Below are 22,944 nucleotides of genomic sequence, written 5' to 3' on the forward strand. Positions count from 1 at the left end.
GTATGTCAACTGTTATCCCTTCTTTTAACTCCACGGCGCCAACGACTTTCTTTTCTTTTACAACACTCACGCTGTTCTCGTTTTCCCATTGAATCACAATAAAAGCTATCTATAGAAATGTTGTATTAAGCAAAACAGTTGAGAAAAGCGATCAACCGATGAAAAGTACATTCAAAGATGAGCGCCAAATGGAGTCTTCTTTGTTTCCGATCACGGGCATGATCACGTGGATCTTTTAGGACTTTTCATTGGCTAGCAAAGTGAATCCGCTGGCTTGCCGATTGCAGTGTTAAGAGAAGCGCGCAACTTTATTCTGACTTCTCCGACTTGGGGTAGATGTGGGTTATCGTGGTAGAATATGGCTAACTAGGACATATTGTAAGTTTTACATGATCTTAAAGCATATATATTGTCAGCCATTTTGTCGTCTATATGGCATTCAGCCATGGCGTATATACCTCTCCGACCGGTCTTCTGCTTCTAGACGATGGATACCTTGGTGATTTTAATAATGATGTGAGCTCACTCTATGTAGAAATAATACACAAGAATCGATCGTACTACAAATGCACGATTTGTGGCCGAAGGTTGTCGAGGAAACAAAGACTCGAAACTCACTTGAGTTGTGTTCATGGCAAAGGTGAGAAATAATACAAGCCAATCACAGTTTTGAATGCGACTACAAATCGTCTTTTACCCTCATATTTATAAAAGAAGGATACCACATTAGGAAGTATACGAGACACATAGATGATCCCAGTGTACCAGTACCTAAATCTACAAAGCTTGACCGTAGCAAGCACCAAAAATAAAAAGATGTAATATATTTTGGGAGATCCAGTGATTGGGACATTTAAGAAATTAAGTTATGAAAGGAAACTTGGTTTTTACTTCTCATTACTAAGAAGTCTTGTTGACAAATATTTTCAGATCATTGACTGCTGGTTCATGAGAAAATCCATATTAATGTAGAGATTTACTAAAACTTAGTTTGAATAATAAATTTCATGATCTTTAAGTTATAAACATATACATGTATGTATATCTCTTGGTAAGTTTTGTATAGCATACCTTTTATTGAGCCAAAGTTTTAAGCCTCTGAAATTACTCCTTTTCTTAAAACCTTCACATTCAAGGTATTGAGAATTTCTTAGAATTTATGTAGACCTCAGGGTATTTAAATTGCCTCAAATTCAATTCCCAGAAATTCCCAAGAATTCCACCCTTCTTAGATTATTGGTAGTTTGTGTAGCTGAGAATTCCTAGGAATTCCAAGTCCTCACAAAACTGGAGTCTTCCTTTCCCAGAAATTCCCAGTAATTCCAAGCTTTTTAAATCAGAGTTAATTTGCATAGTTGGAAATTTTTGAGAATTCCTAGGAATTCCTAGGAATTCCCAGAAAACTGAGAATTCAGTTTGCAAGGGGATATTGTTAACTGTCCAAATAGCAAAGCTGCTGGACATTTATTTCTCTAATCATGTTGGAAAAAAAAGACACCAAAATCTCACTGTGTTTCTACAAGGGCAGTACAAATTGGGTACCTAAAATTATCTGGGAAATGATAAAAACCTCTTGTGGTAACCTGTTATGTCCCAATATCCCATTCAGGAGGATAATCAATACTCTAAGTCAACTTAGGCAGAAACTGGGATAAGTATGGGTTGTACTTATCACTCAGCATAAGGGTGACATTTGCTAAGGGTTAGGGTCAAGATATGTTATTGTACATAGTCAAAAGAGGTTTCCATGATGTTTTTAAACAACAGATCTGCAATATTTTGTTGTCTGTGATGCAGATTGAATTAAAGTGAACTTTTTGGTCATGGTTAGGTAAATTTGTTCTGTGATTAATAACCTTAAAGTCAATTTTTTTTAACTAGATTGGTGGACTGTTTTTTATCTATGAACCTCATTTTTCATGAGATGATAAAGTAGTTGTTGAAGAGTTTGAATGTCCTCTTATTGGTCACAATGAGGTAAGATGTCTCTCTAAAGTATCAGATTAAAGAATAAAAGATGATGGACATTGGAAACATGAAGGATTCAAAACAATATTACACTAATTACTCCAAAGACTCTTTTCTTTTTTCTTCTTTTTTTAGTAAGGAAAGAGAAAGGTAGAAAACTTTAATCTTTTTTTCATGCTTCATAGTCAGTGGTAAACCCCTTTACAAGAGTGTTCTTTGGGCTAACTAGGGTGTGGGGCTATCCAATGTTATCATTCTTGGGATCAGATTTTCTTTTTTTCATTTAGGCCATAACTACCAACTGTTTTTGTGCTCCATGGCTTTCCCTTTTGTGAAAGTGGGTTGGTTGGTTGGGCAAAATAAACAGAAGAAAATAAAAGGTAAGAAATAATAATTCTACAATTAATCCTTTGTTCAGGAAAAGCTTGGATAAAGATGTTTACTTACTTTGGTCAAGAGATGCAAGTTTACCTTGATTAAACATTAAGAGGCGATCTCTGTAAGAGCGGTCCAGGGCATTTCGCATCGGAAAAAAGTTTTCCCTCAAACTTTGCCCAATAAACTATCTTTGGTAACAAGTAAATAAAACCACATTAGTTTTTGGAAATACCTCAAAATAAAATTTTTAGAGCTCTCAAAAGTCAAAGCTCCAAAAGGCCCTTTTTTGACCTCTTGCGACATCGAAAATTTCAAATGTTGAATAGCCCGGTCCTCGTATCACACCGCATGCAACAAAAAATATTTTGTATTCTTAAAGTGTGTGATATATAAGGTGTATAAAATGCATTTCAATTTTGATATTCGTTTATTCAGAGGCTCGTCATAATTTATTTAAAAACACTCGTTGGACAGCTTTCTGAAATTGGTTAAAAGTACTCTTTCTTTCTCGATTGATATTGCTCAAGTCCAGACCAGACCATTAAAAACTCCGCTTGATTTCTGCTAATAAGATGTTTGGCTGCAGAAAAATATAAAAACATCTTGCACTTATTGATTTTCTTCGCCGAGGTGACTTCGAACTTTTAGCGATATTGCAAGCGTGACAGCCGATTATGCAAATTAGTTCATTGAGCAAACTCCGACCGTTTTATGTGAGTAGCTCAATAAATCTTAGAAGTAGAAAATATAATAGAAAATATAGTAGACAGAGCTTTAAGACCACAACGATTAATACCTTAAACATTTTAAAAGGCCAAAATTTGACAAATTTTATTATCTCGTGACGAAAGACGTCAACAACAACGTATCGAATATCAATTTGATTAGCGCTTGCAAACCCCTTTTTAAAAATTTGGCTTCTGTTATTTCATATTTGAGTTCTGATGGCTTACGCTATTCAAACCTGTATGAACATTTCAAAACCAAACTACAGGATTCTATTTAGTGTAACCGGCGATAACAGCACACACTGAAATACACCGTGACCACTGTCACATAATTCAATTGTACATGTGTAATTATCCTCATTTGCTTCTCCCTTCTTAATAAAGCAGCGATAACATCGCCTTTTGGATCCGAATTCTGGTCGGCAGGAATAAGAGAAATTTTGTCTGCACACCTGTCTTTATGAAAGTTTCTATTCAGAACTCTAGGGAGTTCTTGTGGAAAAGGACCACGCGATTTTTGAGGAAATAAATTATTACGTTACGTGTGACCTCATTTTTCCAACAATTAGCTATATCTATACTGTAAAGTGCGTAATTATATTAGCTGTAATTCATATTTCTCTTTCGGTACTGGTTTGCTTGGGATTAATAACACTAAATTCTTGAAGCGGTATTCGCCAAAAGAAGTCATGTTTTCAGTCGCGTTCTTCAGAAACTTCGTTAGAAGACTCACGAGGAGTTTCCGGTTTGTTTATCTTGCCTCAGAGTACTGACTCAATAAAGAGTCATCTCTGCTTAATCCATTTGTCAAAAGAGAGTTTCACAGAAGGAGAGCTTATCTTTGCAAGGGCTGGCCTGTTCGATGCAGAAGACTCAGTTATGTGGGTCTGCGCAAAGCATAGGCACACTTATGGGAAGTTCTGGCGCCAAAGTTCAGCGTGCCAGTATCCGACACACCCTGGTAGCGATTCCAAAGGGCTAAAGAGCCGGTATTCTGTCAATTTGCAAAAGTCAAAGGCCATTTCTAAGATGTATGGTGTTATATAGAGGTTTACACGATACTGCAGCTGAGGGAGCGGATGGTTTCAAGGATTTTCTCCAAATTATAGACGAATTGGAAAGCGTGGGAGCAGAAAAGGACTAGTGTAAAGAAGTTCGGAAGAGGCTACAGGAGAGCAAGTTGTATTTGAAGACTACATACCGTAATCACTGCGAAGAGGACGATAGCAAATGTGCCGATCACTGTAGGGTCTTTGCACTGAGCTATGCTGGTGACACTGAAGTTCAGAAAGTATGCAGTCACAGTCACAACGTGAAGTGTGAGGATTGTGAGATGTTGAAGAGTGTTCTTGAAGAAGTAAAAGGCGCTATTTCTGAGTACACAATGCAATTGGGTAGGTTTCAAGCGGAAGACTATCTGTATGAAGCAAAAAATTGCTGCCGCTAAGACCTTTGAATGGAGAGGGTATATCCTGAGAGCAGAAACCAGGATCAGTACGAGCTGCAAATTTTCGATACTTTGGAGGGAGATGAAGCATTTATAATAGTTGACTGGACAATGAAGTTCATAGCGATGAAGTTCCGGGAAAAGCAAGCAGAATGGTTTCCCTAGAGGGAAATCAATTGGCATGCGAGTAGCGCTGTTGTAAGACAGGAGGAAAGCCTGGAAGTAACCTGATACGTAGACCTTAACAGCTGTAAAAAAGACTGGTTTTCAGTGCTGTCAGTCCTAGAAAATCTCTTTGTCACCATAAAGTTAAGAAATTCAGGAATAAAAAAGGCCCTTTATAAGATAGGATGAAGCAGGTTGGTATCACAACAGTAAGCTAGTATCAACTCTACGAGGGCTCGGACATCACGATTGCCACTTTCAGCAACTTACACAAGAGGGCCTGCGCGTTTGGAGAGCGTTTAATGTTGGGTCTGGAAAGTTTATTCGGTAAAATTAAAATTGCAATTTTTCCACAGAAAAAATGACGGATCTGGTGAAGGAGATTCCATTTTTCCCCACTACTGCTCGACGAACTGCATCAGCAGGAGAAAGCAATGATGGCAACGACGGTAGTTCCTATCAATGCCCTGAACCTGGTTGCGATGAAGATTTTAAGACGCAGGCCGACCTTGACTTCCATATGAACTAGCTAGTTCATCATGTAAGTCCTGTGCCTGCGAGCATGACTTAAAGTCTTTATGACAAAGTGAAGAGGTAGTGGGTTCATTACTTTCAGTCATTGTCATTAGAGGGTGAAAGTTCGACTGAACTGGTTGCAGTGGCCACAGAACCCTTGACAAGTACATCAAAGCTTCCCATGGGATGGGCTCTTCATAAGAGAGGTGCAAATGAACGGCTTTCGCAAAACGTCAGGCATTACTTGAAACAGAAATTTAATATCGGATGAGACACTGGCAGAAACCAAACCCAGTGAAAGTAGCAAAGGATATGCGAACTGCTTGCACAATAGATGGAGAGAGAATGTTCGATAGAACAGAGTGGTTATCCAACATACAGATTCAGGGTTTCTTCTCGAGATTGTGCCTTAAACAGCAATCTAAAATACAACAAGAATCGGGTGATGCCACCGACGCAGACGACCACTTGATAGAAGCATCCGCGTCTGATGTAGACGAAGGGTGTTTGAGAGAGGCGAGGAACACAGTAATGGATGAGATAGATTGAAACATCCAATCATGTTTGATATCTATGATGTGTGCTCGTTGGCAAGAGAAGCAAGGTTGTCTAGTCTCAAAGTCAAGATGCTAAGAGACATATGCGAACATTTTGAGCTCGCATTCAAAATGCAAGATACAAATGCAGCACCTCTTGCAAAAATGGAGGAAATGATTTCAGAGTGCAGTTGTTATGCAATCTAGTTATAACGTCCACCCGTTATGCGAATGCGATATCTTTTTTTACAAGAACTCTTCAAACTTTTAAACAGAGACTGTTATGCAGACAGATGTGACGACCAAATATCATTTTTTCCCTTTCAGCGAGAAATCCGAGAAATCGCTGCTTTATTTAGACGTGAGAAGTATTCAGGACAATTACACGATGGAATTACGTGACAGAGTCACTGGTCACGGTGAATTTAGTGTGTGCTGTTATCGCCGGTTACACTAAATAGAATCCTGTAGTTTAATTTTGAATTGTTCATACAGGTTTGAATAGCGTAAGCCATCAGAACTCAAATATGAGATAACAGAAGCCAAATTTTTAAAAAAGAGGTTTGCGAGCGCTAATCAAATTGATATTCGATACGTTGTTGTTGACGTCTTTCGTCACGAGATAATAAAATTTGTCAAATTTTGGCCTTTTAAAATGCTTAAAGTATTAATCGGTGTGGTTTAAAGTTTTGTCCTACTATATTTTCTACTTAAAATGGTTAAAATCTAAGATTTATTGAGCTACTCACATAAAACGGTCGGAGTTTGCTCAATGAACTAATTTGCATAATCGGCTGTCACGCTTGCAATATCGCTAAAAGTTCGAAGTCACCTCGGCGAAGAAAATCAATAAGTGCAAGATGTTTTTATATTTTTCTGCAGCCAAACATCTTATTAGCAGAAATCAAGCGGAGTTTTTAATGGTCTGGTCTGGACTTGAGCAATATCAATCGAGAAAGAAAGAGTACTTTTAACCAATTTCAGAAAGCTGTCCAACGAGTGTTTTTAAATAAATTATGACGAGCCTCTGAATAAACGAATATCAAAATTGAAATTCATTTTATACACCTTATATATCACACACTTTAAGAATACAAAATATTTTTTGTTGCATGCGGTGTGATACGAGGACCGGGCTATTCAACATTTGAAATTTTCGATGTCGCAAGAGGTCAAAAAAGGGCCTTTTGGAGCTTTGACTTTTGAGAGCTCTAAAAATTTTATTTTGAGGTATTTCCAAAAAATAATGTGGTTTTATTTACTTGTTACCAAAAATAGTTTATTGGGCAAAGTTTGAGGGAAAACTTTTTTCCGATGCGAAATGCCATGGACCGCTCTTACAGAGATCGCCTCTTAAATGGGAGGTATCAAAATACATCAATGTTTTTTTTTAATATTGTTCTCTACAGAATACCCTCCAGAAAGCTAAGAGAAGAAGCATCATTTATTTACAATGTATCTTTTTTCTTCTTCATATTTCCATCTATACAACATTTAAAATCTGAATTTAAGACTTCATGCCAAGAGTGTTGCTAGAGAAGGAGTTAAGTTTCTTAAGGAGATACTTTGTTTTCCAATTCTACTTTGACAGTTAATAAGCTCCAAAAGGTAACCTAATTGCTATTTAACAACAATATAAATGTGAGGAAGAAATCTTCACAGGTTAACTGAAAAAGAAGCCTGAAAAAACTTCATGCTCCAAGGGGAAGTTAATCCATGCTTCCAAGATATTAGTTAGGGACTACAAGGAAAAACATATAGTTGTTTTTGTTTCATATAAACTATCTTTGGGCAACAACTTGTCACAATTAAGGCTATTTGTGACTGTATAAGAACATTTTTGTCACTTTTTTTCTTCAGTCTTTTGCTAAATCACCTTTTGATCAGTTTTCAAATGTGCCACTGAAAAGAGGTACAATTCTGTGATGACAGCTTGTTTCTTGTAAAACATTGTGATAACAACCCAACATTAAAAATTTATCTTATGAAAGTCATTATTTTGTAGAACCTGTGGTTTGTTGCCTTTGTTTCTTTACCATCACAGTTGTCACGAATTTAAAAGGAACTTGCCCTGCTGTAAAATTTGCACGTCGTGTTTATTTTGGGGCTTTTTATGTGTCACGTAAAGACCCTTTACCACCCTCCTACTTTACCATGTCCATATTCTCTCTTATTGAACTAAGAGATGCGCAAAAGTTACGGGGTAGGGAGAGGTGGATACGGAATCTGCGGTCTTACTCTTTCAACATCTAAATTTTACAGCAAAGGAAAGTAAGAAAAACTTTTCATGAATTAGTTTGATCTCAGACACAAAAAAAGAATCAGCACAGTCCGTTCATTCCAGGATATTTAAATATATTAAGTTAATATGATCATATTTCCTGCATTTTTGTTACGTTAGTAATCGCAAGGACTGAAAAAAAAAAAACCTTAGGAGAGAGTATTAACTTGAAGAAACAGGAAGACTGAGTCATTGGAAAATATAAGCAACTCGATTTCTTTTCCACCTGACTGGTTGAGGAGGTAACCCCAGTTTCTTGGCCAATCACAGAAAGGAGCATAGTAAAACTGGATTTTCTTTGACAATCGAACAAGAAAATAATCTCTTGCACTGAATGATTACCCTTGGTTTTTTCAAATTCACTTTGGCATTCTCTTAGTTTTTGTAACCACTTTGAAACTAATTTTTTAGTTAATAATTTAGGACAATTTCATGATAAATGCCCTCTCCTCTTTCAAAAGAAATTGGATCAGTTTAACTTTCAACACTTGCCCTGGTAGTTTACAAAATAGCTGAGAAGGGGAAAAGTGTTTTAAAGGAAGACCAATATACACAATATCCCTCCTGTTTACTTCATTAGCATGAGGGTTTGGCAGGGCAATCACGGACGACCAAGCTAGCCTGAGTAAACTGAGATTAGTAATGAAGCAGAGAGGTCACTGACAAGTTTTGATGAAAAGTTGATGAAGTCCTTCGTTATGTTATTTACAATCGAGCTTATGTACACTCAAGTCATATTTATATGAAGTAGAATAATGGAAAGGCTGACTTCTAATATCGTTTTAAGCCTTTATACCTTGGAGAGTGACCAGCATCTAATTTCTCTTTACAATAATTCTGTTGAATCATTTATTAACATCACGAGAATAAAGAAATGATCACCAACCTAAGAAGCTTTGATTGATGAAACAAATCTCCTGTCAGTAACAAAGGAGATGTATGGAGAAGAGTAAGGAGAATATGGATACTGATGTTAGGGTGTAAAGGGTTTACAAACTATTTCGACTAATTCTATTTCGGTCATTGGAGTTCAAATAAGGCTGTCTTTTGTTTATTAGATTGCCTAATGGAATTTTCCTTTTTCCAGAGCATCCAATTTTCCAACAAATTTAGTTTTCTGTCAAAAAATTGATCTTATGTCCCAGAAGTATCATGTCTGGCACTTTTGGGTTTAATCCAAAGTTAACTCTGAATATCATACAATCGACTCTGAGATATGGTAGAAGTCCGTCACCTCTCCCTTTCTCGAGGTATCATCACTAAGTTATTCTGTACGGCTACCATATAAATATCTTAAAGTCCGAGGTTTTTCAGACTAATGCTATATGCATGATCTTGAAACTCTTTTGCCTGCTGCAGGTCACCAAGGCCACGGTCTACAGCGCCAAGGTTATAGTAACTTTCCGCCACATCGACATGTTCAGGTCCGAGCTCTTTTAAACAAATGTTCAGTGCACGATCATGACATTCATTTTCCTGCTTCAGGTCACCAAGGTCTTGATGCACAGGACCCAGATTATTGTAACTATTTGTCACAGCTACCACATCATAATATTCAGGTCCGAGCTTTTCCAGACGAATGGTCTGTGCATGATCTTGTCACTCATTTGCCTGCTGCAGGTCACCATGATTATGATGCACAGCACCCAGATTATTCTAACTATATGCCACATTGACATGTGCAGGTCCGATTTTTTTCAGACCCATGGTCTGTGCACGACCATGACACTCTTTTGCCTGCTGCAGGTCACCAAGGGCAAAGTGCACAGCACCCATATTAATGTAACTATTTGCTACATTGACATGTTAAGGTCCGAGCTTTTTCAGACCAATGGTAAGAGCACGATCGTGAAATTCTTTTGCCTGCTGCAGGTCACCAAGAGCACGATGCACAGTGCCCAGATTATTGTAACTATTTGCCACATCGACATGGTCAGCTCCGAGCTTTTTCAGACGGATGGCCAGTGCAAGATCATGACATTCTTTTCCCTGCTGCAGGTCACCAAGATCATGATGCACAGTACCCAGATTATCGTAAGCATTTGCCACATCGACATGTTCAGGTCCAAGCTTTTTCAGACGAATGGTCAGTGCACGATCGTGACATTCTTTTGCCTGCGGCAAGTCACCAAGATCATGGTACACAGTACCCAGATTATCGTAAGCATTTGCCACATATATATGTTCAGGTCCAATCTTTTTCAGACGAATGGTCAGTGCACGATCATGGCATTCTTTTGCCTGCAGCAGGTCACGAAGATCATGATGCACGGTACCCAGATTATCGTAAGCATTTGCCACATCGACATGTTCAGGTCCGAGCTTTTTCAGACGAATAGTCAGTGCACGATCATGAAATTCTTTTGCCTGCGGCAGGTCACCAAGATCATGGTACACAGTACCCAGATTATCGTAAGCATTTGCCACATCGACATGTTCAGGTCCGAGCTTTTTCAGACGAATGGCCAGTGCACGATCATGACATTCTTTTGCCTTCGGCAGGTCACGAAGATCATGATACACAGTACCCAGATTATCGTAAGCATTTGCCACATCGACATGTTCAGGTCCGAGCTTTTTCAGACGAATGGTCAGTGCACGATCATGACATTCTTTTGCCTGTGGCAGGTCACCAAGATCATGATGCACAGTACCCAGATTATCGTAAGCATTTGCCACATCGATATGTTCAGGTGCGAGCTTTTTCAGAAAAATCGTTATTGCACGATCATGACATTCTTTTGCCTGCTGCAGGCCACCGAGGGAATGGTGCACAGTACCTATGTAACCATATGCATTTACAACGTCTTCGTCACCAAACACTTCGTCACATTGAGTTAATCGCAACATTACGTTGAAGTACGTTAATGCTGATCGGAATTCACAGTTTTTTTGGCAGGTGTGACCAAGGGTTTTAAAATAGTTTCGGTAGTCATAGGGAGTGGATGATCCGGCTTTGACAGCGTCGGATATACCCTCTTCTGAAAATAGACCATCGATTATCTCACTCATTGTTACTAAATGAGGAACAATGTTCTTGCTTCTTATAAGAGTATGCGAGTCATCCTCATGACCTATAACTTGGCAGAATGACAGAATGGCCCCATCAACGGCTTCAAGCTCTTTGCTTTCGGCGAAGGTTTTCATAACATTATTGATGACGTCATGGACAATCTGGTGCACTCGAATGTACACACCGCTGTCATCTTCTTCAAATAACAGCAAAGAGCATTTGCAGATTCTCGTAGCAAATATCTCAGGGTCTTTAGGCTCCTTATTTACTTTGCTAAGATAATTTACAACAATCTCTAGACTCAAAGGGTGTGGTGCACAGACAGAAAGAAAATGAAAAGTGTGCTCCAAAACTTTATCCGTTGCGATCGTCTTCTTAACAGCAAGTGTTGTGGCTGCAGTCATGGACTTTTTGTAACTTGGGTTACTTCCAGCGAGCATGGCTTCTGTTGTACTTCTCTTCCCTTGGTCCAATTTCTTTAGAAAGTCATCCCAACTAAAATTGGGAGTTAATTTGTTCTTTCTAACTTCTCTCACATAAGTGGCAGCGCTTGCCAGGGCAAGTGGCTGGTAGTCTAATACCCGAGCAACTTCTTTTTCCATTTTGGGGTCAGAAAAACCAGAAAGCATTTCCAATAGAGAGCCGGCTTCATGAGACTCCATACCTTTGCTGACTGGAATATGTTGAATAAATGAGCCCGACGGCGGGATAGACGCGGTGTCTTGTGTTGTTATCAGCAACTGGCCCTTTGCACACTGCCCATTTCCTGGATCAGGTAAATTACCATCCAGATGAGACATGTTGGTGACGTTATCAACTATCAGTAGCCACGATGAGTACAGCTCGATTTTTGTGCTGATCAGTGTCTTTAGACTTCTGATCTTCTCGTCTGTACTTAAATCTTTGGAGGTAAATGTGTTGGTAACAGCGTATTCTGGGCACTTCAGATGTCGAGCGAAAGTGGCATACGATTCCAAAAGTGTTTTAGGGTTTTCAGCATTCAGTGTCATTACAAACGATGCAGTAGTTATACTTTCTTCGCAAAAGAAACGCTCAGCTGCAAGTGAGGCCATCTGCGATTTACCACTTCCAGGATTTCCAGATAGGTACAAGTAACTTAATCCTGTGGACTTTTTCAGCGCTTTTAACTGTTCAATAATCTTACATACATCAGAATCTCGATTTGCGACATCATGAGAAGGCTTAGGAGGAAGAATGCAAAATGAAGAAGCCTCGCTGTTTAACTGTTCTTCAAGGGTCTGTCTTTGTTCTTCTTTTTGCTGAAGTTCCTTTCCTTTTTCCTGCAATTTCTTGTCTTTTTCCTGAATTACTTTCTCTTTTTCTTGAAGATTTTTGTCTTTCTCCCGAACTTCTCTCTCTTTTTCCTGAATTTCTTTTTCTTTCTCCTGAACTTCGTGCTTGAAGTCGTCTACCTTCTTCAAAACATGTCTCAGCTGCTCTGTGGGAAAATAAGTTTGGGTTTCTAATTCTTGAATTTTAACGGTGGAAAGACCGAGAGCTAAAAATGCATTTTCTACTTTGCTAATGGCATTTTGAAACTCTACGTCTGAGAGGTGACCTCGTGCGATATGAGCGAACTCTTCGTTACGAAACAACCTGAGTTTATCCACATTTGACCGGACGACTGGATTAAGACTATGAATGCAATCAGAGAAAAGAATGGCGTAAAACAGCATGGTACAATCCCACTCAGCTCTATTTCCCTTAGTCATGGTTGCTAATAGACGTGCATGCTTGTTTTGGTTCCGTGGCGATTCGCCATTGCAGAAGTCCGATCCATTTTTTGGATCATCTTTCCATTCCCCTAACGTGGCCTTGTAGTGACTATCCCATTCTTGTTTGAAGATTTCTCGCAATCCCTCGGTCAAGATGTCAGTGGTAACGTGACAAATCCTGAAATAGTTTAGCTGCTCCTCATCGTATTCCATTGAAAAGGCCATATTCCTTTGAACAATTTCTTACGGTTCAGCGACTGCCCTTTAATCTAAAAAAAAGAAATTCTAAAAATTTTCGATCTGAAAAATGGCTTTTCTTCCCTTTGGAAGGTTTTTTTAAAGCTGAGCTAAATAAGTCGAGGCCTGTTGTCTTTCATGGAATAAGAATCAGTACAAACTGCCTAATTGCGAAGCAATTGGAGGTACCAGATATGTAAAAGCGTTTGACTAAGGCACCTTGCTGGATTTTGTAGAATTTTGGCCCACATTGGTGTCTCACTCGTACTGGAGGTGTGACGTTTTTTTTCTTTATTATGGGGAGATGAGATACACCTAACGACTGCCTCACTCACCCCTCCCCTTTGTTCACCTTGAAACTTTGATGATAATTACCTCTCTGAATAAAACGCCCGATTCTTTAACTTCTGAAGAGGAGTGTTAAGAGTTCCTTTATGATAAAACAATCAAATGTCAAGAAAAAGCAAAAGAAAATGTAACGATTGATGGGCGAGGAAAGATAGGAACCCCTTGACTGACTTACTATTGTAAATGGCGAGACTGTACACGAGTAAGTTTGGAAAACGTCCAGTCCAAAGAAAAGGGCTTAAGGGAACAGTTCAGGTCATACCAAAGGACGGGGTAATTAGCTTTAAGTCGCAATTATTTCAGTTGCAACCCGCAAACGACAGCAGTCAACTCATTAACTTCTTTAGTTGTCTTACCACAAATGTTCGAGCTTTGTTATCAGTTCCGGCATTAAGCATAAGACACAAAGGGAAGAAATTCAAGTCTGCCTCTGCTCTTCCATGTTATGTTAACCCTTTGACTCCCAAGATCTCATTAGTAATTCTCCTCACTGTATGCCAAACAGTTCTTGTGATGTTGGTTTGGAAAATTTGGTATTGAAAAAACTTTTAATCCCCTAATTGATATTTTTCTTTATTCTCATCACTTGTCTGCTTGATATTGTGCTGATATTGTAAGGAGAAATTCTGTCTTGGTCACTCATGGGAGTTAAAGAGTTAATAGTGGTTACCACAAGTAGAACAAGTGCCCGCAGTCAAGTGCTCATAATTGATAATAACTCACGGCCTGGCTTAAACAAGTGAAAATGCACGAACAAGGCTGAATTCGATAGATAAAGACTTTGCAAGAAAACAACTGTTTGGAATCCAAAATATTGTTCTTTTTTAATTTCTTTATAAGGTTTATGGAGGGTTTTACTTCGTTTCGACGAGGATAGATAAAAGAATATATCGTAAACCGAATATCTTGAGGGAAGGAATAAACAAATTGCTTAAATTTACATAATAGAAGCCGCTCTATGATGGTTCCGTGTTCAAGAATGTTCCAATAGATAGAGGTTTGTGCAGTTTTATATACTTATGAGTCTTGCCCATGGATAAGAATTCAAATAGGCATTGTAGACTTCCCTTTTCTATCTTTGGATCTCTCTTTTTGAGTTTCTCGTCAACAGGAAACACACTTGACAACAGAAAGTGACTAAATTCAGGCATCAAATGCTCTCTTTAAATAGAACAATGATGACAATGTCGGAAGAAAAATGACAACGGTCACGGCGAGATAGGCTCTTTGAAGTTTTCTGAAGTTTCTTAACTAGGAATTACTTAAAACTACTTCTTTCAAACTCTGAGGAACATTGACATGCAACACGCAACGACTCTCAGTATTGTAACTCACCGACCCCGAAAAAATTAAAAAAAGATTTACAGACAACTGTTAAATGTTATTTTTAGTGATATAACGTGAATCGATGATATGTATTATACTTACTGCGTCGAATTATTCAGGGATTATATAGCAAAGTTGAAATACAATCACTTCAGAAAAGAAAGAAGGCTTCTGTCTCCAATCATCCAGGGTCGCATGTCGAAAGCCAAACACGCTCAAGTCATGAATGTCTTCCAAAAGCTTATTCTTAATGTGCGTTGAGCCGTTTACAATCACCACTTATCAGAAGGAAAAACCAGTGACGCTTGTGAAAGCTTGTTTTGAAAGTGAACACAACATTTCAGTATGCGTGATCCATGTATGCGCGACATCAAAAAAAGAATATAGCGGCTCACGCGATTTCCTGTGGACACGCAGTTCTGTTGCGTGACAAAGTCGAGCATTCTTCAAGCGAAAACTTTGCAGTAACTAGGGTGAGCGCGAGGAGGGCGCGAAGTAAAAGTGATAGGTGAAAGGATGCTCATAGCGCTTGCATTGTGCTTATGCTTGTGAAACGTATGTCCTTCTATTTTATGGTTATTTGGAAATCTGTAACCTTTTTACATGATCATACACTTTCCCGTTTGAGATTGTAAACGCCTGTGATGATCGACCGCCGACTGTCTATCTATTTCTCCATTTGAAGCTTATCTATACATGTCATTCCGCGCATAGGCGACATCAATATGCTCAGTTCCGAGCTTTTTCATAATAATCAAAGCACGATCAATGCAGTATTTTTCCCGTATCCGGTCAAGAGATCGCAATGTACACTACCCAAATCATTGTAACAAACTGCGACATCCACATGTTCAAGTCTGAGCTCCTTCAGACGAATGGCCAGTGTACAATCATGAAAATCTTTTGCCCGTTGCAGTCGACCAAGTTCACGATGCACAGAACCCAGACTATTGTAACTATTTGCCACACCGACATGGTTAGTTCCGAGCTTTTTAAGACGAATACTCTTTTGCCTAATCAGGGTCCCCTTGGGGACGATGCACGATACCCACGATATTGTAAGTAGTTGCCACATCAACATGCTCAGCTCCGAACTTTTTCAGACAAATGCTGAATGCAATTTGAGTGCTGTAGGTCAGCAAGTTTATTGTGAGCAGTGCCCAAGACATGGTGATTAATTGCCAAGTCATCATGCTACCGTCCGCCGCGAGCCCGCCAGTAGCGTAAAATACACCATCGTTTTAGAAATCAAATTCTAATGAGAATACGATAACTCGCTTATTAATGCGCATTTTTTTCGACATTTTGGCGACTGGTCCATGAGGTTTACTGTTCGTCACCACCATAGATTGTGCGGAATTACGTTTATTTTGGAAAATTAATCACTTCAGGTTGGTGATTACAGCTGCTGTAGCCATAACAACCGATATAGACACCTTCGCTGCGTTCTTCCTTCGTCGAGCATCCACAACAAATATAACCCCACAGTATCTCTAGATGAGTTTTGAGGAGTCTATACTGAAATAAAATGAAGCCAATAGTTTTTCACATGAACAATTAATGTAATAAAAGAAAAAAAAAGAAATTGAAGTTCACGTATTATCGCCATTCATTGAAGGAAGAAGAACTGAGAAACAAATATAATGAAAAAAATATAATGAAAGGTTGTGTTTGATTGCTTAACAGCTTCTGCTGTAACATAGCATTATTGTATTTATAATGAAATTAGCCTTTGAAATTAACCAGTATTCGACAAGGTAAAACTAAAATCACTTTTCAGAATTACAAGTTTTTCAGCTGAAAACTTCAGTTCGATGCCCAGCGATGTCAGGTTTCCAGCGGAAAAAAAAAGAAAAATCCACAAAAGTAAGAACTTAGAAAAAATATATGGCTCAGACATTTCCATTTTTAGAAGATTCTCATGAAATAATAATAATACAAAAAAGCTGTCAAAACAGGAACAGAAACTTTGTCTAATTAGCAATTTTGACGCATCTCAATATCTTGGAGTTGTGGAGGCATATCTCCTAAAATAGCTCTTTCAATGAGGTAATTAAATGGTTGACCTGTTTGCGCAACTCCATGCACTGATCTCTGTAAATAAAAATACTTTTTGCTTTCACTTCAATATCTTCTTCCAAAGACAGTTGTTTCCTGATCAGTCCTTTGAGGAACGCTTCGGCATCAGCCAGTTTTTCCCGCAGTCGCGGTCTCGGCAAAACTCTATGTTTGGCCAAAAGGTTCTGTTTTCTAGTCGTGTCTGAGAAATTTTCATTGAGGCCTCTTCATCAGTAATAGCTCTTTTGAACATTTCAATGTTTTGAAACGAGAGGTGAGGGGAGTGGGGGAAATTCGCGCGTCACGTTTACTCTAAACAGTATATTGCCCATGGTTATTTCTTGTTCTTATAAATGATTTAGATGTTATTAATTTAGCTAATGTATGTAAGTACGTTGACGATACGAACGCAAGTCACTTCGGTTGCCCTTATGCGCGGTCTCCTGGGCACAACGGTTGTGCCCAGGAGACCACACATAAGGTTGCGGAATGGTCTACGCAGAATAGAGTCCAACTCAATAGCGACAAATGTAAGGAGCTCAGAATATCTTTCGCAAAGGATGAACCTTAATTTGCGCCTATTGTAATAGATGGTAATGAACTAGAGAGAGTGTCTACTGAGTGCTAAACTACTAGGTCTGACCATATCGAACAACCTTACATGGAACGAGTATATTAGTGACGTAATCAAGAAAGTGTCAAAGCGTCTTTATTTCTTAGTGCAGTTAAAAAGATCAAGAGTTCCTCGGCAGGATATGTCCACTTTTTACACTGCTTGTATACGCTCTGTTCTTACGTACGCGATACCCGTCTTTTTTATGCCCTGCCAAAGTACTTAAAAGACGAGCTGATGCGAGTTGAAAAGCAGGCAATGTCTATAATATGCCCAGGACTGTATTACCAGGAGGCTATCGAACCGGTTAACATTGTCCCTGTTGTAGATTTCATCACAGGGCTAAGTAGTGATACCTTTGACACCATTATTAAGGTCCCTGAACACCCTCTGAACAGTTTAATCCCATGCAGTGGACCGCCGCGTTATGCTCTGAGGTGCAATAAGCGCTTCATCGTCCCTAAATGCAAGAGCAATCGTTTTAGGAATAGTTTTATTATTAGATCCTATACTGATAACATATGTGCGTAGATTTTTAGTCTTTTTTATATACTTTTTTTATATACTTTTATATTTACTGTTCTTAGTTTTGTAAATACGCAATTCAGCCTTCGGGTTGCAAAGTATTGATGATTAAACTATCCAGCAGTTTATCTATTTCACCCGTCACGAATTTAAAAGGAATAACTTCAAATCTTACTTTAACCTGTCCTGCTGTAAACTTTGCACGTCACGTATTTATTTGAGCTTTTTTACGCGTATTTTGTAACCTGTAGTTCCATTGATTAATTAAAACGAGTGCCGGAGAATCTTCTCTCTCTCCGTTTTGATATTTAAACCGACTAAATCCTTAATCCTTGCTGAGGAAAATTTTAATTATGGAAACGTTTTATCGCTACAACAGCCAACTGCAGTAATCAGAGGAACAATGATTTGACCAAAATACTACGAATAGATTTCTGCCCTAATCTCGAAACTCAGCAAAGAGCAGGAAGTTCAACAGACGAAAGCAATGGCGGGGCTTTAACTTCCTCTACTGTAAAATTTGCACGTCACGTACTTATTTTTTTTTGATGAAGTCCTACGTCATGCTATTTACAGTCGAGCCTATGTACACTCAAGTCATATTTATATGAGGTGGAGAAATGGAAAGGCTGACTTCTAGTATAGTTGTAACCCTTTATACCCCAAGAGTGACCAGCTTCTAATTTCTTATTACATTAATATCGCTGAATCATTCATTAAGATCACGAGAATGAAGGAAATGGTAACCAACCTAAGAAGCTTTGATTGATGAAACAAATCTCCTTGTCAGTACCAAAGGAAATGTAAGGAGAAGAGTAAGGAGAATATAGATACTGATGTTAGGGTGTAAAGGTTTAACAAACTATTTCGACTATTTCTATTTCTGTCATTGAAATTCAAATAAGGCTGTCTTTTGTGTATTACATTGTGTAAAATTTAAAAACTTTCCTAATGACAGATAGGAAAACTAACGAGATAGATATGGTAAATAGTTTAAAGCCTTCACGTTTCTCATAGCTTTGACACTAATGGAATTCTACTTTTTCTAGAGTATCTAATTCTCAAACAAATCTAGATTTCTTGCAAAAGTTGATATTATGACCTAGAAGTATCATTTCCAGCACTAGTAAGTTTATATTCAAAGTTCATAGTTAACTCAGAATATCATACAACAGACTCTGTGAGAGATGGTAGACGTATGTCCAATCTCCCTTTCCCGTTGTACTATCACTCAGTTATTCTGCACGTCTACCACATCAATATCTTCAGGTCCGAGGCTTTTCAGACGAATGCTATATGCATGATCATGACATTCTTTTGCTTAAGATAATGTACAACAATCTCTAGACTCAAAGGGTGTGGTGCACAGACAGAAGAAAGTTAAAAATGTGCTCTAAAACTTTATCCGTTGCGATCGTCTTCTTAACAGCAAGTGTTGTAGTTGCAGTCATGGATTTTTTGTAACTTGGGTTACATCCAGAGAGCATGGCTTCTGTTGTACGCCTCTTCCCCTTGTCCAATTTCTTCAGAAAGTCATCCCAACTAAAATTGGGAGTTAATTTGTTGTTTCTTACTTCTCTCACATAGGTGGCAGCGCTTGCCAGGGCAAGTGGTTGGTAGTCTAATACCCGAGAAACTTCTTTTTCCATCTTAGGGTCATTAAAACCAGAAAGCATTTCCAATAGACAGCCGGCTTCATGAGGCTCTATACCTCTGCTGACTGGGATATGTTGAATAAATAAACCTGACGGCGGGATAGACGCGGTGTCCTGTGTTGTTATTAACAACTGGCCCTTTGCCCACTGCCCATTTCCTGAATCAGGTAAATTACCATCCAGATGAGACATGCTGGTGACGTTATCAACTATAATTAGCCACGATGAGTACAGCTCGATTTTTGTGCTGATCAATGTCTTTAGACTTCTGATCTTCTCATCTGTACTCAAATCTTTGGAGGTAAATGTGTTAGTGACAGCATATTCTGGACACTTCAGATGTCGAGCGAAAGTGGCGTACGATTCCAAAAGTGTTTTAGAGTTTCCAGCATTCAGTGTCATTACGAACGATGCAGTAGATGTGCTTTCTTTGACCGCGTCAAAGCAACGCTTGGCTACGAGAGAGGCCATCTGCAATCTACAACTTCCAGGATTTCCAGATATGAACAAGTAGCTTAATCCTGCAGACTTTTTTAGCTCTTTTAGCTTTTGTATAATCTCACACACATCAGCATCCCGATTTGTGACATCATGAGAAGGCTTAGGAGGAAGAATGCAAAATTGTGAACGGAATTTACAATAAAATTAGCCCTTGAAATCAACCTGTATTTAACAAGGTAAACCTAAATCACTTTTCAGAATTACAATTTTTTTCAGCTGAGATTTCTGTTCACTGGTCAATGACGTCAGGTTTCCAGCAGAAAAAAAAAAAGAAAAATTCGCAAAAATAACAACCTAAAAAAGTATGGCTCAGACAGTTCCATTTTTAGAAGATTCTCATGAAATGATAATAATAATTATATTAAAAAACCGTTAGAGCACTCACAGAAACTTTGTCTAATTAGCAATTTGATACATAGAGAATAATACATGGGTGCGTTTAGATATGAAATTTCTCTTCGAGTGTTTAACCCTTTTCTCCCTAACATCAGTATGCATATTCTCCATACCTCACCCTAGACATTTCCTAAGGTTCTGACAAGGAGAATTTGTTCAATAATCAAGAGATCCTTTAGTTGGTGATCATCTCCTTTATTCTCATGACCTTAATGTTTGATTCAGGGGTGATATTGTGAGGAGAAATCAGATGTTAGTCAGTCTTAGGGGTTAAAGGGTTAAGTCGAACGAGTGAGATGTCGAGATGTCGCATTGAACACGAGAAGAGACATTTCATATCAACAAGCAGCCATGTATTATTCTGTTTATCATATAAACACAATAGCCCTCTACTGACAGGAAAAGTCGGCTTTATTTTAATACAGTCGACTTTTCTTGTCAGTAAAGAAAAATAAACGAAAATAAAAGGATCGACAATCCCCGAATAAAAATCGTAAAGTGAGTTAGTGCACTCAAGATGAAAACATATGCAAAACATGATCAATCTCAATATCCTGGAATTGTGGAAGTATATCTCCTAAAATAGCCCTTTCAATGAGGTACATGATTGATCTGTTTGCGCAACTCCTTACAATGGTCTCTGTCAATAAAAACACTGCTTGCTTTCACTTCAACATCTTCAGTTTTTCCCGCAGTCACTCATTGTTGGTAGAGATCTCAAATACTTCTTCTATCAGCCGATACAGTGCACGGTTTTGTGTTTCCCCTAGCCCCTTGCATTTGCTGCATTGGTATAACTAATACTAATTAATTTTCCGGCAATAATCGGCTTTTTATCCTGCAGTGTGGAATAAGTTGTCACCATTCCTTGGCAATTAGTTGTCGAAGGAAAAACGAATAATTTTAATTTCATATTACCTGGAAAGTTTACATTCTATTTTCACCAGCTGACTGATCTATTTACGGTAAGAGTTTGAATTTTCTTAAAGGAAAAGTAAGAAAAACTTTTCATGAAATAGTTTGATCTCAGATACAAAAAAGTATCGGCACAGTCTACTCATTTCAAAAAAATTTCACAGCACTCATCAATTCCACTCAGGATCTTTAAATATATGAAGTTAATATGTACAATTACAACTAATACGTTTATTCACGTGTTTACATTTCCTGCATTTTTGTTACGCTTGTAATCGGGGCTTAAAAAAAACCAAACTAGACCCTGTGAGCAGGGTAACTGGGATACCTGGACGGTACTGGATCCTTGGAATCAAGTGTAGTGATAATACGGGTGTCGGACTAGTATACTGAAATAGTGCGCTCAAGTCTGGCCAAGGGCATACACCTATTTCAAAAAATAGGCATGCTATGCATGCAAGAGTTATTTTTTTTGTAGGGTGGGTTGATCACTTGAAACATTGTGAGTGATGTCTACATTCTTACAAAAGGAGAGAAGAATATTAATGCGGGAAAAAACGAAAATGTCGAATTACCTCACTCACAGGTATTTTGTGGTAGATTATGTGTGTTGTGTTGCGAATAAATGTAACCAAAAATAAACTGTATTGGTGCCACGGATACCTGTTAGTACAAAATTCAGACAGCAGACTGCAGACCGGATACAAAATATAGACTGCAGACTGCAGAGTGGGTACAAAATGCAGACAAAGAATCTGAAGAGTTTTTACGTCTGGTATATAATAACATGTCATCTTACAGTTTACCGAGCGTCACGCAATCGCTTTTCTGCGATCAGCCTTCACGATTATTTGCACTATTGTGTAATATTCCTGGCCGATTTCTTGATGAAAATCGATCGCAATATTGTTTCAAGCCTTCAATATAGTCTTCTTACTTTGCACGCGAGTTGGTTGGTGTGATGTCTGTACAGATTTTACCAACGTAATAAAAGTAGATGTCGTGAATAACAGTAGTGATGGTAAAGCGAGCTTAAAACGGCAGAAATCGCCAGAAACTACAACGGATACACAGGGTATGAGTAAGTTTTATTGATTTTACGAGAAAAATGTTCATATTTCGAAATATTTATCGTTTTAGATCGACCGTACTTCGTTCCCTATACTATTCTTTATAACGTGTTCAAATTTCCAACGGTTCCTCTCCTAACTTAACACCGAGTCACACAACGCGTGACGCGTTCATGAATTAATCGTTGGCTTTTTCTTGAGACGTGAGCTTGGGCTGCCTGTGACAAGACAATTGCGTAAACAATTCTTAACATAATAACATTATACACAAAAAAACACGGGGTTTTGGATCACGTATTTATTAAAAAAGAATATCCATACAACTACAATGAAAACAAACATAAGATTCACCTTTCTGATCATGAAATTAATACCATTCGTACTGTTATCGTAGCTACGTTCCTTGCCATCAAGTGAATCCAACATGGGGTCTTTCTTCACAAGCTGTTTGCATCCATTATAGTTATGTTCTTCAGTCTCACGGTAGTAGTGTCGTTCAATAGATTACATAGAGCATATGCAGTTTGGTTTC

The 22,944-nt window shown here is 38.4% G+C and overlaps 1 protein-coding gene and 1 pseudogene across 4 annotated transcripts; one reads left to right on the plus strand and one right to left on the minus strand.

Moving 5' to 3' along the window:
- The first annotated feature begins 311 nt into the window (after window positions 1-311).
- Window positions 312-7,732, plus strand: LOC131795050 (uncharacterized). Of its 4 annotated transcripts, XR_010716650.1 has the most exons (5): window positions 312-378; window positions 536-640; window positions 1,882-1,977; window positions 2,256-2,348; window positions 7,148-7,732. XR_010716650.1 is itself a non-coding variant. In XM_066162239.1 (3 exons), the coding sequence occupies exons 1-3, from the start codon at window positions 433-435 to the stop codon at window positions 7,165-7,167; spliced, it is 321 nt and encodes a 106-aa protein (XP_066018336.1). In that variant the 5' UTR covers window positions 320-432; the 3' UTR covers window positions 7,168-7,732. The 4 variants fall into 4 exon arrangements, 1 of the variants encoding a protein (XP_066018336.1); XR_010716649.1 differs by having other exon boundaries at window positions 320-640; XR_010716651.1 differs by lacking the exon at window positions 2,256-2,348 and having other exon boundaries at window positions 320-640.
- A 1,580-nt stretch (window positions 7,733-9,312) lies between these two features.
- LOC131795047 (uncharacterized) lies at window positions 9,313-14,916 on the minus strand (annotated as a pseudogene).
- Window positions 14,917-22,944: the final 8,028 nt, after the last annotated feature.

Source organism: Pocillopora verrucosa, chromosome 2 (genome assembly GCF_036669915.1).
Source record: "Pocillopora verrucosa isolate sample1 chromosome 2, ASM3666991v2, whole genome shotgun sequence".
In the NCBI taxonomy this organism is placed as follows: domain Eukaryota; kingdom Metazoa; phylum Cnidaria; class Anthozoa; order Scleractinia; family Pocilloporidae; genus Pocillopora; species Pocillopora verrucosa.

Bases quoted from the DNA above. Each gene is read 5' to 3' on its own strand.
- LOC131795050 (XM_066162239.1), top strand. From the start codon at position 433: ATGGCATTCAGCCATGGCGTATATACCTCTCCGACCGGTCTTCTGCTT. The intron at 641-2,255 runs GTGAGAAATAAT...TTTTTCATTTAG, and splicing joins GAGTTGTGTTCATGGCAAAG to GCCATAACTACCAACTGTTT. The intron at 2,349-7,147 runs GTAAGAAATAAT...TGTTCTCTACAG, and splicing joins TAAACAGAAGAAAATAAAAG to AATACCCTCCAGAAAGCTAA.